Below are 18,892 nucleotides of genomic sequence, written 5' to 3'. Positions count from 1 at the left end.
TTGTCAGGGATTAGGAAGAAGAAAAGATCATAAAAGGGCAACATGGGGATCCTGGTGGTGATATGTGATAATACTATTAAGTATCTTTACTATGGCGATGGATACAGTGATCTCCAAATGTGATAAAATGGCATAGAATACATATACAAGTATCTGTAAAACCCGTGAAATCTCAATATAAGATCTGTGCACTGTACCAGTGTCAGTTTATTGGTTTTGACAGGAAATTATGTAAGATGTTACCATGGGGTAAAAATGGATTAAGAGTATATGGAGTCTATTAGTTTTGCTATTTCCTGTGACCCTATGATCATTTAAAAAAAAAAAAAGTTAAGAATTAGGTTTTTAGTAAAAATACATTTATCTATTTCCAACGATTATATTAGTGATAATAAAAGGATATATCCTTAATATTAAAACATCTCAAACTAATGGCTAACATCATGCTTGAGGAGAACATATTATAGTCTTATTAAAGTTATGCCTGCATAATTTGGTCAGTTTTATTCAACAATTCTTCACCTTTCCCATCCCTCCTACTCAATCCCCATCCTCTACTGCACTGTTCTCCCTTCTATTTCGATGAGGTTCCCCCTGCCCCGCATTTCAAATTCCTTATTTCTTTAGCATCTGCAGATGAGAGAAAACATTCAAGCTTTGACTTTGAGCCTGGCTTATTTCACTTAGCATGATCTCCAGTTCCATCCATTTACCAGCAAATGCCATAATTTTATTCTTTATGGCTGAGTAAAACCCCATTGTATATATATACTACATTAAATTTACCAAATTGTTACATGCATGTATGAATAAATCACAATTCCACTTTTACGTATAACTCTAATGCACCAATTTTTAAAAAATAATAGAAGACCAATACAGTAGAGGAAGGGAATCAGGAGGGAAGGGAGTAGTACTGTGAATTGAAATGGAGCAAATTATGTGATACCCACTTATGAATATGTCAAAATGAACGCCATAATTATGTAAAACTATAGTGAACTAATAAAAACAAATGAAAAGCCTTTTAAAAATTATGCCTGCTATTTTCACTTTTATTTTTATATTCTCAAAGACCTTGCTAATGCAATTAGGCAAGAAAATAAGAGTATTCAGAAGGAATATAAAAGACAAGTATTCACAGATGATATAATCATCTACATAGGTAATCTGAGGAAATCTAAAAAGGTTTGTTAAAACTAATGATAATGAGGGGCTGGTGAGATAGCTCAATCAGTAGAGTGCTTGCCTTGCAAGCACAAGGCCCTGGGTTCGATCCCCGGCACCGCAAAAAAAAAAAAAAAAAAACCACTAATGATAATGTACTATTACACAAAATGAATTCAGAAATCAATAAATAGCTTTCCTGTTTACCAGTTATAGCCAGTTAAAACATATTGGTGAAAACCATCTCATTCAAAATAGCAACAAAAATACTGAATGTCTGGAAACAGGCATAACAAGCAGAGAATAGGACCTAAATGAAGAAAATTACTAAATTGCATTAAAGAATAATTTGACAAAAATGAAAGAAAACCATGGTTCTTTAATGTAATTTAAGTTAGTTTCAATAGGATTTAAGGGTATTTTTTAAAAGAATTGTGCATAACTTTTCCTTGTATCTTGAATGAATGTTCTCAGATTTTTAAGGGTTTTTTTAGATTTCTTTAAGTTGCTATAAATTACTTTAGAATTTATGAAAATAGTTAAAATTAACATTAAAATGCTTCTAGTGTTTATGCTTAATAACTATGCAACCATAACTAATCACACAACCAACTAATTAGAAACTACATTTGTGGTTATGTTTTCAGTAATAAGTCTTATTAGCTTTATAAGCCAAGATTGTATTTATACCTAGGGTGATTTTAAAATATATAGTTGATTACAGTTTGGATTGTTTCTTAGTAAATTCATCTCAAAATTTAAAGCTCTTTATATTGAAATATAGACCATACCACACAAATACTATTAAACAGGGTCTGGTTTATTGTGTATTTGAGCAAGTCCCACTGTCTCATTTCACTTACTTGTAAGCTATTAAATGCTGTCTTTTTGTATATAAGGATGTGTGTAAAGCTGTGTATAAGTTGAATTATTTTAAGTGATTATTAACAGTTGTATCATCAACACATATTGGGTTTGGTGCATAGAAATTTAAGCATCACTTGTTTTATAGATGAGAAAACAGGTTGAGGTGATTTTGCCATAGTCACAGCAAAATAAGAGCATGGACTTTGAAGCCAGCATGATGGTTCATCTGTTTTGGATGGAAAGGCTTTATTAATACCCTGGAAATCAGCCAGAAGAAATCATTAGGCTTTTTCCTAAGACTAGAATTAGCCGTCCCAAGTGTAAGTTATCAAGAACTCAGATTTTTAGCCCTAGAAATGTAAGTGGGCCAATTAGGGCAAGGGGTTCCTCAAAGTCCCCTCAAATATAAGATTTGTCATTTCTCCTGGGAAGATGAACAGAAGGAAAGAAAAGCTGGTGCTTTCTGAACACCCACCATGGCTAAACATAATGAATTGACCATAGCCTCTGGCATAACAAGTATCTGATTCTTATGGATAAGAAAACTGATCACATCAAATCACTTGCCCAGAGTCACACCTATGAAAGGACAAAAAGGCCAGGTTTAGAAACTTGTTACGTCAGCCTCCAAAGCCCATAATCATTTTGCTACACTGGTTTCCTGGTTTTGTCTAATCATAAAAGTCATCTAAGGTACCTGTTTAAAAAATAAGCTACTAAACCATGGGGCTTCTGGAATTTCACCCAGGACCTTGAGTGCATACTAAGCAAGATCTCTACCACTGTGTAATATATCTTTATTAGGAATCTCAAGTAATTCTGATCATCAGGCAGGTTTGGGAAATACCTTTTTCTACTAAAGAGGAGGTAGGGTTTGAAGTTATTGGAGAAGCAAGAGATTTTAAAAAGTTGACATTTTACTGCTTTATTAAAACAAAATTGGATGGTGGAAATTGAATTACAAAATTGTTAGATTCCTTAATCTGCACAGAAAAACAGTATTTAGCATTTTTCTTTTAGGTGACATTATTTTTGTTTAGGGAACAAACACACCACTAATGGGTGTATAAAAACTGTGTAGGATGCAAACAAAAGAAAAGGAAGTAGAAATATTAAAATGTCCTTAAATATAAAATCAGTGATTTCTTCAGGTGTAAAAACCCCACAAAATCTTAAATAATCTTACTCTAAAGTTTTAGTCTTTAAAGTCAAAGGATTATAATATTTTCAAGCTGGGAGAGCTCTCAGCCACATATTTTATGGATGAAGAAACCACAACTCAGAGGCTTAAAGTCTTGCCCACAGTTAGTGGCTGACTTTCAAATCCATGTTGGCCAAGGTTTCATACAATTCTTACAGATTGTAGATAAGTACCATCAGAAAGTGACTTTTCTGAAAATCACATTGTGTTTTAGAAATAAATTTGGTGTTTACCTTATATTCCCTATTTTATTGATATAATTTTGTTTTCTTCCTTTATTACCCCTACTGAGAATGAATATATTTAAAGAAATAATTTTTTGATTATGTGATTTGAAATATTGTATCTGATTGATGATAGAAAAATGAAACAACCTTTTTAGAATAGTGTATTTAACTAATGGACACTTTCAGAACATGCTGTACTAAAGAATTATAGTTTTCTCCACTTTTTTACAAAATTTTATTTTGTGAATAGAGATAAATGAGCATAGCTAGATGTCTCTACATGAATATAAGCAGAAAAGTACATATTGTAGTAGCTTTTGTATTCAGACTTGGGTTCAATTATCTTCAAACCTAATAGCTCTGTGATCTTGGACAAATTAATAACCTTTTTCTTAACAATATACCTAATTGTTTATTAATGATTAATTGGAATTAAAATAATATGCATAATATGGCTAACTGTAGTTTGAACAAAATAGGCAATGAATAAATGATAGCTGTTATTTCTTTGACCTATTAGTTATTTAGAAGAATATTAATTTCTGAGTGAGTGCTTTAGTTTGTTTCCTTATCCATTTTTTATCATAATCAGAAAATATTCTGATTTTAAGAATTTTTAGATTTACTTGATGACCTAGCCATGGACAGTTTTTATAACTACATAAATACTTGAAAAGAGCCCATAGTCTTTTTACATTTATAAAATTCATCATTTACCTATCCTAGGCAGGGCACAGTGGTGCATGCCTGCAATCCCAGTGGCTCAGGAGGCTGAGGTAGAAGGATCACAGGTTCAAGATCAGCCTCAGCAATTTAGGGAGACCCTGTCTCAAAAAATTAAGAGGGCTGGGGATGTATCTTAGTGGTAAAGCACCACTGACCTCAGTCCCCAGTACAAGAAAAAAAATGTGGTTCTATCTATCCTAATATGAATTATTTCAAATGCTTTGTCCTTATTTTGTTTACTTTGCTAGTTGGTATTAGTGTGCTAAAATTTTCTCATCCACTACATTTGCGTTGATTTCATGTTATAGTCGTAATGCATCTGCTTTCGTGTTCTGTGGTTTGTTCAGTCTGTGGTTAAATGTTCTGTGCTATTATGCACTTGCTCTTTTCGATGACTTTTGTGTTTAAAAAAATAACACATGCTAATTGTACAAAATCTGAAAACTAGAGAAATATATGCAGAAGGAAATAAATATCTGTACTCCATTATTAAAAGATTTTTATGTGATTAGGAGTCTTAGATTTAGATTCAGGGTGGAATGTGGTCTTTGCCTTGCACAGGATATTAGACTTTTTGTGTATGCAACAAATATTGTACACCTATTTCATGACAGACATTTTGCTAGGGACTGGGAATACCGTACTTTAAAATATTGATATACTTATCTTGGCTTAGTTTCCTCATTTGTAAATTGGTGATTAAAAGTTTTAGAAGCATCAAAGATAATTAATAGTGCTTATGATTTATCTGGTAAGAGCTCAGTAAATTACACCAATTATTCTTATTACTATTATTATGTATATTCAATACTAATTATATCTTTAGTCCATATAAAATGACCATTTTAATCAGCTTAAGGTTTTTGCCTTACATTTTGTTTTTGGTGTTAATGTTACAAACACTTTCTTTTTCTTTACATTCTCTATACTTACCTGTTTTGGGGGGGAGTTACTTTAATCAAAAATAAATCCAACTCTTAAGATTTTTTTGTGAAACATTTTCAAATACATACTAGAGTAGTAAGTAATGAACCACCCTATTCCCATAACCCAGCTTCAAGGATTATCAGCTGATACCCCATCATTTCATTTCTACTTAGCCATTCCAACCCCCCCACAACCTTTTCCTCCCCAGCTCCTGTGGATTATTTTGAAGTTAATCCTAGAAATATCAATTCAGGTGTAAATATTTGTATTTATACTTCTTAAAAATGACTTTTAATAATATATAACTACCTTACTCTTATCACTCATAAAACATCAGTAATTCTGAAGTAGCATCAAATATCTAGTAAGTCACTTTTTCCACATTTTTTAATGGTGCATTAAAGTTATACATAATGGTCAGATTTATTGTTATGTATTCTTACATGAACACAGTTTAACAATAAAATTTGACCAGTAACATTCCCCAGCACCCCTCTCACCACCTGGTCCCTTTCCTCTACTGATCTCGTGATTTTCATGAGACCCTCCCCCACCTTTCTTTTCCTTTTTTGCCTCTAGTTTTCACATAGAGAAAACATATGACCCTTGACCTTCCAAGTTTGACCTATTTCACTTAACATGATATTGTCAAGTTCCATCCATTTTCCTGCAAATGACATAATTTCACTTTTCTTTATGGCTGAATAAAATACCATTGAGTGACTCTTTTTTACATTTCTTACATTATTACTTTTAGAATGAGTTCTGTTGTTTTTTTTTTCTTGTGAGTTTTTTTTTCTTCTGTCATATGGATTGTTTTGTTTGAGGAGGTTGTGAAATACAGAAGAAAGAATTATATAGCTAGAAAGATCTGGGTGTGAATCCTGCTTTTGCCAATCACTAACTTTGCTGAGCCTTGCTTTCCTCAACTGTAAAGTAGGGGTAATTATACTCACCTCACGTTCTTAGGATTGAATGTGACATCTGCATAAAGTACTATTATTGGTATTTGCCATTTATTATCTTCTTTAGTGATTTGGACTGTAATAATATCTATTCTTGATTATTGTGTGTTTTTTTTCAAAACATTCCAAAATTTATTAGATAATTACTAAAAATATTTGTTAAATATTCTTGTAGGAAAGATGGAGTGTTTGGAGTCTTTGCTTCTCCTGCTGTCTCTTTTAAATCTACATTATTTTAGCCTGAGGTGCTTTTTTCTTTTATATTGTTTATATACTTATATCAATTTTTATTCATTATTGACCCTTTCTTTTAGTATGATTCAGTTATTTTTAAGTTGGTGTCAGTTTATACTTCAATACTTCTTTCCTACCTCAATTTTCTTGAACTATTTTTTGATTCTCTTTTGATGGTCTAGGATGTACCTTTGAACAATTTACTTTAAAAAGATATTACCAACATGATGAAATTTTATAGGACTTTGCAAATCTAATAATTTCCTGTGACCTTTGTACATGAAAAACTAGGGTGAGGTATAAAATTCTTAGATCTTAACTTTTCCCTTTCAACTCCCTATAGGTCATTACTTCATTGTCTTCTGGCAATTTATTGTTGCAGAGGAGAAAACTGAGGTCAACCTGATTCTAGTTCCTTTGAAATAACCTATTTTTTTCTGCTTGTATGCTTGTAGGATTTTATCTTTATCCTTGAAATTTAAAAACATTTGCCAGGACATGTCTTGGTGTTGATGATCTCTGTTGAACCTTCTCAGTCTCCAGTCTCAGGTATTTTTTCAGAACTGGAAAATTTTCTTGTACTTTTGATTGATTAAATTGCTCTGTTTTGTATTTTTTAGGAACATCTGTTATTCATAGATTATTTCTCTGTCTGTCTTCCATAGTTTTTGAATCTTTTATTTTCTTTTTTCTTTTCATTTATTCAAATTTGTCCTCTGTGGCATGGATTCTGTTTTCTGCAGTGTCAGTTCTAATACTTGCTATTCATGATACAAACTTAATTTTGGCTACTGTGTTTTCATTTCTTTATTCTTATCTCAACATGTCTTGTGTCATAAGCAGAATTCCGCTTAGGGGTACACTTTAAAATACATGAGGTGGATTCAGGCCTGCCTAAAGCTTATTTTCTGAGGCCACAACCACAGGACCAGAGAAAATAAATAAAATAAAAGCTTCTGAAAGGGTCCTCATAAACTTAGAAATGTAGATATAACCAGAGGTCATTTCTACCCTAATCTAGGAAATAGAAAAATCTTGGGTACTAACAGGTCTTTGGTAGCTAGAGGAATAACAAAGGAGACATAAGGTCACCATAACTAGAAATAAAACTGATTTTTCTAATTATATTCATTGTTTTTCTCTGTATAAAAATACATAATAAGTGTATATAATTTTGAAAAAACAGTACAAAGAAGAAAATCCTATGGCCCAGGTAACTACTGATAAGATTTTATATGTTTTGCCAATGACATGCACCCATGCTGGGAGGGAGGGTGCAAATTGGGGTCATACGGTTTTGTATCCTTTTTAATTTAATATATTGCAAACATATTTTGCATCATTAATTTTTCTTTGAGGCCCTGATTTTAACCATTGAATAGTATTCCTACATATGAATATAGATGTATTATGATTTATTTAACCAGTCCCCTGTTGATCATTTAGATTGTTTTCTATTTTTCAGTATAATGAGTATGATGAATATCACTGTACATAAGTCTTTATGCACATCTCTGATATTTCCTTAGGATAAATGAGGAGCTGATTCTTAATCCTGTCACGTTGGTAAGGATTATATACATTACTTATTAAGAATATAAAATGCTTGTTTCTTATTGTTTCAATGTGATTGCATAGAAGATTCTTTGGATTCTGAACAATGTGATGTTATCTTAACCAAAGTTGGAGGGAGGTTTCTGTTGCCTCATACTCAGCACCTTCATGATGGAACTCCTGTTACATAAGCTTTGGGCAGGAAAACCACTACTGATATGAGGAAGTTTGGAAGGCAGATAATACTTGTGGAAACTTGAGGGTGGTTAAAAAAAAGTGTGGTCCTTGCTTGTTCCTACAACCTGGGTCTCCATATAAATACATTATGGCTCTGGACCCTTTCTTTCCTTCCTCCTTTCCTGTTACTTCAGACTGTTTTTCTTTGTCAGGTATCCTTTTCTGCCAGTGTTCATATGTACATTTCATTTCTAGGTAAGAGAATGACAGTAGTTGATATGTCTTACAAAGATCAAAGTTGTATTTTACCAATCTGATCATTTTTTAGTCCTAGTATACTTACTTGTACATGATGATCTGCTGGACTTGAAGAATTTTTTAACTTTTATATTCTTCAGAGGTGTCATAGCCTGGGAACATGCATTGTAATGTGCCATTACAGCAAAACAATCTGCTTAATAGGGTTTCTTAAAATGAATTTTTTTTACTTAAGGAAATATTTTTAACATGTCAGCATTTCCCTGAAAAAAACTTGGGAATGCTCTAGAGGTCCTGAAACTTGGTGATTGAATTGTTCTTTTCTAAACCTGGAAGATGATCTTAAGTGATAATTTTATACAACATTGAAGGTTGTTTTGAAAGCAGTTCCTGCTGAAACTCAAGCAAATAGTTTCCTTTATCTGATTTGTTCTGATGAGACCCATATTGTAGGTTATTCCAATTTGTGACTTTTTACACATTTAAGACTAACAAAATAAAGCACAATTAGCATTTCCTAACCTTTTTCAGTATTTCATATCATATTTGCATACGTACAATCTGCCAAGCTCCACAGTTTTTTTGGCTGGGAGACGACATGGTGGGATGAGAGAGGATAAATACATTTGCCTCACTTTTAAACTATTTTTTGGTCCATACTTATTCTTTAGCCACATTGTATAGAAATATAGCACACATATGAAAGATCTTTTCTACCCTGCTTGGCAGCAAATTGACTGTAGTAAGCAGTAAAACAGGCATCTCTCCTATACTTCTTCATTGCTTTACATCTTTAGAAATTATCTGTAGAAATGTAAACATTACACAGCCATTTGAGGCAAATAGAGAAGAGAAGTAGCATTTACTGAGCATCTTTGTCCCTTGGTGGATCTTTCCAATTACAACCTCCCTGTGAGGTAAACATTATATGCATCTTATGAATGAAGAAGTAGGCTCAACATGTTAAGTAACTTACCCAAGTTCAAGTATTACACCAGTAAGTGACAGAGCTAAGGTTTATATCCCATACAGGACACATTTTTTTTTAAATCTATTTGTTGTTTCTTTAGAGAAATATATTTTCTCGTTTAATCGGTACTGTTCCTTGAACTTTGGGAACTATAGAATGTACAGTATTGAGTCAGACTGTTGATTCATGTAACTTAATTGCTGATGAAAACAAAGGGTCATTTTTTTCAAAAAGAAAAATGTAAACTTCCTAACTGAAAAAGTAACTTTATGCTCATTTCTAATAGATAGCACTTGAATTCTTTTTTCAAAGAAACAATAGAAAAGGTTCATTGAAATGAAGATGCTTTTTGGTAGAAAAAAGCTTTGTAAAGTTTCTCTGATATATATTATAATATCAACTTTCATATTTTCCTACTTAATTTTTAAAGTTGTTTGGAATTTAATTTTTTTAAAAATTTTGGGGCTGGGGATATAGTTCAGTTGGTAGAGTGCTTGCCTTGTAAGCACAAGGCCCTGGGTTCAATCCCCAGCACTGCAAAAAAAAATTTTTTTTGGTAATGGGTATTAAACCTAGGGATGCTTTACCACTGAGTTACATCCCTAGCCCTTTTATTTTTTATTTTGAGACAGGGTCTTACTAAGTTGCTTAGGGCTTCACTAAGTTGCTGAGGCTGACTTCCAACTTGGGATCCTCCTACTTCAGCCTCCTGAGTTGCTGGGATTATAGGAGTATACCACTGTACCCAGCAAACTGTTCAAATTTTTAAATCTTTTGCTAAGCTCAGAAAGGAAGTAGGTACTTTTGCAAACAGTAGAGAATACAATACCTTTCAGATCATGTTTCACAATTTTTCTTAGATTGCTTTGTTAGTTTACACTGTTAATTAATTAGCTGAGTAGTTAAAAGAAAGTATATTAAAAATTTGTGGATGACATGAAGCTGAAAATAGTGAAGAGACTGACAGACTTGGAATATAATCTCTAGAAACTAGCAATGGATCAGAGGTGGAAAAAGATGAATCAAGAATAAAACTAAGGTTTTATTCATGGGACTAAGAGTAATAACAGGTAGGGTTAGGAGATGCAGGGCTTAGTCGTATTATAAGTAAAGAAAATGAGTATTTAATCTACAGAAAACTTAGTATGACTCAAGTGTATTGTTGGGATACCAAAAGTAATGCAGATGTGAATTGCATTTACACAAGTGTGTTACCTTGGACAAGGGAGGTGACATGCCCTTTACTCTGCATTGGTTCTACTAGGGTTGGAATGTTAGTTCCATATACCACTCTTTAAGATGAATTGGCATGTACTCAGAAAAGAGGATGGTGACAGGTCTCTCAAAGAAATATTTGAGGAAACTTGTTATCTAGGAAAGATGAGATTGAGAGTGATTTATAGTAGTAGATATAGATTTACTTCCTGTGAATTTGCAGACAGCCTACATACAGACAAGTTCTTCATTTGTTAGTAATCCTCTTAAAGTGAATTATGGCTGAGGAAAGTTACTAGCAGTCATTGCTTTTTCTGAGATAATGTAGTAGACTGCCTGGTGAGCCTGCATTCTTATCCCGGGGGTATTCAAACATAGGTGATAACAAGGTAAAAAGAATTGAAGCACATGTTGTGTAGTTGGAACAGAAGACATTTGAAATTCTTTTTCCAGTCTGAAGTACTTTAATTTCAAAATAAAAAAGACTTGATGGAGTATTTTATCCTCCTGAAACTACCTTATTTTCACCTTCATAATAATTTGCATTGGTATGGCTCTTTATTAAGTGCTTTCTTATGAGTTATCTCAGTTTTGACTCAATAAATAACTCTTTGGGTAGACAGGAAAAGTATCTCCATTTTGAACAGATAAAGTAGTAGGCTAAAAGAAGTTTAAAATCTCAAAGTTTATAAATGGCAGGCCTCTGGCTCTACCCCTGATCTACCAATTCCAAGTTCAGTACTGTTTCTGCTGTATCAGTTTGCTTTAAAATTAAGTTATAAATTATGATATTTGTTACGCATACATTAAAAATGACAAGGAGCAGATGGTTCTCAAATTTTATCCCCAAAATAAAATTTTGGAAGGTAGGAAATTATAACTGCAGCTCAAGTTAAACCAAGAATTCTAAAAAAACAAATAATGAACAGCCATTGAGCAGATCTCTGTTATAGAAGGATAATGGTTTACAATTAATGAGAAAATGTAGGTGAATGATGTTGCCATTCACAAGGATAGCAAATATAGGAGAGGGGGAAAGTTGGTGGGTCACAGGCAAGGTGATTGAATTTTGGACATAATAAAAATAACATTGATTGTTTATTAAATGCCAGGTATTGTGCTTAAGGTTATGTATAACTTATCTCATTTAATCTTCACAACTCTCTGAAGATGAAACTTTTTAAATCTTCATTTCCCACATAATTAAAGCTTAGTTTAACCTATCCAAGGCTTTATAATTAGTAATGTTAATAACAGGATTTTAAATATATGTGTTTGACTCCAGAAACAATGTTCTTAAGAACTAGTTTAAGGTTTCTTTGGGGTGTTAGGATAAAAACAGTCAGTAGTCAGTCAAGTAAATAGTTGTAGCTTTTAGGAGAAAGTAGTATCCTTGAGACAATTGGATGTGCTTACCATATAAATGGGCAATATTGTAGCCTCTGAAAGTGTCTTAGGAAACTAAAGATGATCTATCTGCCTCCCTAGTTTTCCTGCACAATGACACCATTTTTGTGCTTTATAGCATTGTATAGATAATTATCTAACCCAGGAACATCCTCTGTGAGTGGGTAAAAATGAAGAGTACCCTTTGTATAAGTCAGTAGACCTTTTAGGATGAAGACATATTTTATTTACCTTTTCTCTTCAGATCAGTACTTAGAACAGAGCATGAACAAGATGGAATGTATGAGATGGAAATAGGGATGGGAAGAATAGAGAGAGGAGTTCAAATTCAGAGAAACTGCCTTATGTGGTGAATGAGATAATAATAGGTTAGCTGCCTTTATTTCCCAATTTACAATTCTCATAAGATGGTTAGCTTAGATCTTTCTGTACTTCTTGAATTAACAAGTAGTCAAGGGACTACTCCTTTTTTCCAGTGAGGGAATGAGAGAAACCCCTATGTGTTCCTGACTTCTGTTTTTTTTTTTTTAATTACATAGGTAATACATATTCATTGTAGACATTGTAAACATACTAGAACATTCAAATAAGAAAACAATTTAAATTGTCTAAAATTCTACCACCCAGGTAGCCACTGTTAACATTTTGGTGTATATCCTTCCAGAGTTTTTCCCATACAAATATATGCATATTTGAATGTATATATTTGTTTAAAATGGGATCATTACAATTCATATCGTTTTGTAAACTCCTTTTTCACTTATTACATGTGACTGTCTTTCCATGTCAATAAATTTACATCTTTATCATTATTTTTAATGACTGTATAGTATTCCATTATATGGTTGTACCATAATATATATTTAACTAGTTCTCTATTGTTAGGAATTTAGGTTTCCAATTTGGAGTTCTTTTTGGAAAAAATTATGGTGAGCATTCTTGTATATACATCTTTGTGCACTTGTCCATTTAAAAAAAAAGTAGAATTGAGACATTTCAAAATTTTATGATTTTTTTAATAGACTCAGATTGCCTTCCTGAAGTGTTGTGCTGATTCAGTTTTTCCAGTAGTAAATCCAGAGTGTTATTTTTCCCATGCCCACTTTAGCACTGAGTGTTGTTGTTATTTGTAAACCATTCAGTTTGAAAGGCAAAAGGTATCTGTGGGTTAAATGCATTTCTGTGATTGGTACTAAGGCTGAATGAACTTTTTCCCTTGTTCATTTCTGTTGAGATTCATGTTTTTCTTACAGGTTTGTTAAACAAAGCTCTTTATGTATTGAGGATATCAACCCTTTGTCATATGTTACTTTATTTTTTGTAATTACTTTGTCTTTTATCTTTTTTTGTGTCTGGCAGAAGAAGTTTTAAAATATTATGTATTCAGATGTCATTTTTTCTTTATTATTTCTACCCTCCTTACTCCATGATTATTATTCACCTATATTCTGATAACTATATAATTTTATTTTTCACATTTAAATGTTTTAATCCATCTGAAATTTATTTTGATGTAGAAATTAAGCTTAATTTTCTCTGAAGTAATTAATCTGTTTCCCTGATTAATTTTGAATGGAGTTGGAGTTTAGAATGTGTTTTGCCATACATAATGTTGTAAATGCTCTTTGGTGAGGCTTAACTAAGACCATTTGCAATGCATTTAACTATTAAAATAAACTCAAGGGCTCACCTGGAAAGGTAGTCATCCTTTGTTATATTATTTTCATGGGAAAATGCTTTTTATAGTTTCAAATAATTAGTTTACAGAGGAACTTTTGAAGCACAACCTGTTGGCAAATTTGCAACCACATTCTTAGACGGTGGTTCTATTTCATTAGAGCACTAGAGAGAAAATATTTCTGAATTAGTGTTTTTTGTCTGCCTTCATTTAACTTTGTGAAATCTGTTTTGGTAACTTTCTACTTGATGTGCTTTTCACAGAATGGACAGCAAATTATGGATGAACCTATGGGAGAGGAGGAGATTAATCCACAAACCGTAAGTAAAATATTGTGTCACAAGGGATAGAGATAAGTCAGAGACCACAAAATTATTCTTATTTTTAAACTGAGCAAAGTAATCATTTTACAGTATTAGAAACTTGTCGATATCTCACATTGAATTTACCTGTGCATGTGGCAGAGGGTACTGGGAATTTAACCAAGGGGCATGTTAATACTGAGCTACACACCAGTTTTTTGTTTTTTGTTTTTTTGTTTTTGTACCTGGGATTGAACTCAGGGTTACTCAACCACTGAGCCATATCCCCAGGCCTATTTTGTATTTTATTTAAAGACAGGGTCTCAAGAGTTGCTTAGCATCTTGCTTTTAGCTGAGGCTGGTTTTCAACTGGTGATCCTCCTGTCTTATCCTCCCGAGCTGCTGGGATTACAGGAGTGTGCCACCATGCCCAACTTAGACTTTTTTTTTTTAAATTCACTTTTTCATGTTTAAAACCATCTCTTTATTTATTTATTTTTTGTGTGTGTGTTGCCAAGGGTTGAACCCAGGGTCCTGGTACATGCTAGGCAAGCACTCTGCCACTGAGCCACACCCCAAGCCCCACACCAGCCTTTTTAATATTTTTTTCTAAATTTGAGATAGAGTCTTGCTAAATTGCCAAGGCTGGTCTCAAACTTGATCCTCTTACTTTTGCCTCCCACATTGCTGGGATTACAGGTATGTGCCACTGTACTCAGCCCAAAATATATTTTTAAATATGCCAGTGACTTTTATAAAATCTCATGACTGACTTTAAGAGAATAACAAAACACATTGCTTTATATTGTCAAAAGTTTTTCATTAATGCATTGCAGCTTATTTTTTAATATCAAACTGACCACAAATGTATTAAAGATAAAAATATAGAGATCATATTTTATAGAAATATTTAACATAAAAAGTAGACATCAACCATTTCCTCACCTATTTATTTTTGTTGTTGTTGTTTTGTTTCTGAATCACCAGCACTTACACCAATACCTGGTACACAATGGACACTTGTTAAATATTATATAAATGAATTAAGAAATTGTTCCCAACCCCTCCACAAGATATCCATTATCTGCAGCTCAGTTGTAAATCTTGCTGTTGTATGCATAAGACAATTATTATTATGTTTACAAAATAATTTGAGCTTCATTTTTTCTGAAAATGAATATGTTGTTCAACTTGGTCTTTTCTTTCAACATGCCTTGAACATCTTTTTATGACTGTATATATATGTCTCTTTTTAAGTGGTTACCTGGTATTCTGTTTTATGTATACCCTGTATTTGGTATAATTTACCCGATTTGTTTGTGTCAACTTGTGTTTCATTAGAATGTAGTCTTAGTAAAGGATGACGTGGAACAAAGGATATGAACTTATAAATTTTAATAGACTTTACCAAATTGCTCTCTAAAAATACTGTAAGAATTTCAGTGTATGAGTACTAGTTCAACCATTCCCTATTCAATACTGGATATTATCAGAAAATATTTTATCTGATTTTTTTTTTTTGAGGCAGGGTACCTGGTATTAAACAGAGAGGCACTCAACCACTGAGCCACATCCGCAGCCATATTTCTTATTTTATTTAGAGTCAGAGTCTCACTGAGTTGCTTAGTGCCTCGCTTTTTGCTGAGGCTGGCTTTGAACTTGCAATCCTCCTGTCTCAGCCTCCAGAGCCACTCGGATTACAGGCATGTGCCACCTTGCCGGGCTAGAAGTTTTCATTTTTAAATGGTCACATCTGTCTTCTGGTTTTATGGTTGGCTAGAATGTCCTTCTCTGCACCATAGTTACAAAAATATCCTCTTACATTTTTACCTACTACTTTTGGGGGGTTTTGTTGTTTGGATTTTTTTCTTGCTTGAGTTGGCTTGGGTTTTGCATTTAGATTTGTGATCCATTTGGAATTTTAGTATCTGATATGCAGTAGAAATCTAATTTTTCTTTCTAAATAGTTCATTGTCTATTGAATAAATAAAATTATTGAATAAATAAAATTCATTCTTTCCCACTCATTTGAGATAACTCTCATCATATTTAAAATTGTCTTTTATCCCATATGTAAGTATTCTAGGGTTGCTATAACAGATTACCACAAACTGGGTGGCTTTAAATGACAAATTTATTATCTATAGTTTTATAAGCCTGAAATCAAGGTTTTTTAATATATGGCAAGGCAAGTCCTCCCACTATTTTACTTTTCAAAATTGTGGCGTTAGGCATTTAATTTTCCAGATAAACTTTACAATCAATTTGTCAGTTACTCCCTGAAAATATATTTGGATTTTTTGTTAGAACTGCATTAAATTTGTAGATTAACATAAAAATTATTTTAATAAATTTGAGTCTTCATATCCAGAAACATGATTTATTCTGATATTCTTTTACCAAAATGTTATGGATTATTACATACAGTTCTTGTACATTTCCTATTAAGGTAATTTGTAGTAGTTTATATGGTTTTTTATATTGTAAACAGGATTTTTATGCTATGTCTTCCATCTGGTTATTGACAGTTTGTATGTACATACATATATACACAGTTATGTGTTTCTATATGCTTTTTAACATTTGGGAAAGTTAACTTTTCAGAAATCAAATTGTTATGGGTCTTATGTCATTAACAGAAGAGTGAGACCGTTTTACTCTTCTACTTTGAAAACCCCTGAATGGTTTTATGCTTTCTTTTAATAAAGTTTAAACTCTGCATTGTGACCTATCATGCCCTGCATTATAAGGTCTTCACATACTTTTTTCCACATCCTCTCTGGCCATCCACATAATGCATTAGATTGCATCTGGGCTTTCACAGGTGATGTTCCCTCTTTCATATTTTTTCCTTACCAACCCGCTCCATTTAATTCTTAGTCATTCTTAAGGTCCAAGTTTATATATAACTTCAACTGAGACATCTTCCCAAGACAACTACCACTTCCAATTCTGACATTTTTCTTTGTGCCACCATACCAGCTTATGTATACCCTAATGGCAGCACCACACCAGATCCCATTTACCTGTCTATATTCCCTACTAAACTGAGCTGCAGTGACCTAGTCCGGCTTGTTTCTTGTTTGTAGTACCCCATTTCTGTTAATTATTCTCTAATTAAATTAATGTATGGATTCGTTTAGCTACCATAGGGACCCATGCATGAGGCCTTGTGCCTGGGGCTACCTTCAGATTTGGTCTAGATTCCTAGCCACTCCCAAACCATTTGAGGCATTTTATTTTATTGGTCTAAAATATATACATGTAAGCAGATGTAAAAACAGTCAGTGTTAATTTTTCTGATTTCAGCTACCTTATTTCTTTTTTTTTAAATTCCTTTTGAAGGGAAACCTCCAAATCTTCTATTCTCTATAGGCTAAAATTAAAGCATTTTCCATAGTGTCATTATATGACTTACGTTTTTCTTATGGCATTAGTAGCACTTAAACCTGGGGGGAAAACTGCATTCTAGAAACAGGTTAGAAAGGTGCAGGACAAAGGTATTACTAACAACTTGGGTAAGGTTGTTGAGCAGATCATTCCAGATTCTAAAAATTAGGTTTTGGTATCAGATAAAGCCCTAGTGTTTAATATTACTTTAAAGGTATTAAATCCAAAATATTGCCAAAATATGTATTAACTTTATACTTTTAAACTGTTCTTAGCTCTGATACACAATAAGAAGCTTTGTCAACTAATAATTTACATGATGAAATTTGAAATGTTGTATTAGTTATCTATTTGGTGCATTACAAATTGACTCAAACTAGCTGAGTGTGGTGACATATGTCTGTAACCCCAGCAACTCACAAATTGCAGGCCAGTCTGGGCAATTAGCAAGACCCCATCTCAAATAAAAAAAGGGCTGGGATGTATCTTAGTAGTAGAGATACAATCTCTGGGTTTAGTCCCAAATGCTGGAAAAAAAATAACCCAAACTTAGGATTTAAAACTATGCACACTTATTTTCTCACAGTTTCTGTGGACCAGCAATCTGGGCATAGCTTAACTGGATCTTTTGGCTCAGAGACTCTCCTAGACTGCAGTCAAGGTGCTGACCAGGGATAGAGTCTCATCTGAAACATGACTGAGGAAATATCTGTTTTTAAGCTCATGTGGTCCTTGGCCCAGATTTCTAGTCCATAGAAACTTAAGAGATGATAAATATATTAGGGAACTTGTCAACTGGTCTTGTAGGTTGGTTGATCCCTTTTTCATGGGCTAGAATGCAAGATAGTGATAAGTCAGTTTTGACCAAGCCAAGACAGAGAAGAGACCAGGTCCCTTAATAATCTAATGGTTTAGTGACACCTCTTCACCCTAAACTACCCTCTTACCTATGGACCACTCTTTGAGAAAGAAAACTAGGCACCTTTCTTGAGTAACTGCATTTTGGGGTATTTTTCTTACAGCACATTAGTCTGTATCTAACCAATTCTAGTTATTGATTAACCAAGTATTAATGTATATTCAGTGCCAGGTACTCTGCTACCTTGTTAGAGTTGCAAAAGCATATAAGGAAACTCGTAGTTTTAAAATGACCAAATAAAACTGTTTTGGTACTCTTTTCCTCTGGGAAGTTATCACCCCAAACAAGGAAAATAAGAAACAGAAACCTAGTCTTCGAAATCAGAAAAATTCTATAATTTGAACCACAAGATATAATATGAAAACTAGATGGAGCAGGGCATGGTGGCATATTCCTGTAATCTTGGCTATCATGGAGGGTGAGATAGGAGGATTGCAAGTTTGAGGCCAGCCTGGGCAACTTAGTGAGACCCTTTCTCAAAATATTAAAAAAAAGGGCCAGGGTTGTAACACAGTGGTAGAGCACCCCACAGTTCACTCCCCAGTACTGCAAAACAGCAACAACAAACATGTTATTTATAAAAAAAAAAAACTAGAGAGGCTCCAGACTTGAGGGTCTCAGGCAGAGTAGGAGCTATGGTTAGACACTAGGCTGGAAACAGGGAGGTCAAGGAAATCCTACTACTGAATGGTGATAGAGCCCCACTCT

The 18,892-nt window shown here is 33.2% G+C and overlaps 1 protein-coding gene across 6 annotated transcripts in view; it reads left to right on the top strand.

The window, feature by feature from the left end:
* Rps6ka3 (ribosomal protein S6 kinase A3) overlaps positions 1 to 18,892 on the top strand; it is a 142,213-nt gene that overhangs the window by 55,083 nt on the left and 68,238 nt on the right. For 4 of the 6 annotated variants that reach the window (XM_047537016.1, XM_047537019.1, XM_047537021.1 and 1 more), the window contains exon 2: positions 13,837 to 13,893. In XM_047537016.1, coding sequence (XP_047392972.1) covers positions 13,837 to 13,893 — 57 coding nt within the window. Of the gene's footprint in view, positions 1 to 6,769; positions 6,864 to 7,841; positions 7,881 to 13,836; positions 13,894 to 18,892 lie in introns of those variants that run through there. The other 2 variants (XM_047537017.1, XM_047537018.1) reach the window with 2 other exon arrangements.

This window comes from Sciurus carolinensis, chromosome X (assembly GCF_902686445.1).
Source record: "Sciurus carolinensis chromosome X, mSciCar1.2, whole genome shotgun sequence".
Lineage (NCBI taxonomy): Eukaryota > Metazoa > Chordata > Mammalia > Rodentia > Sciuridae > Sciurus > Sciurus carolinensis.
This window is presented reverse-complemented; position numbering and strand designations above follow the sequence as displayed.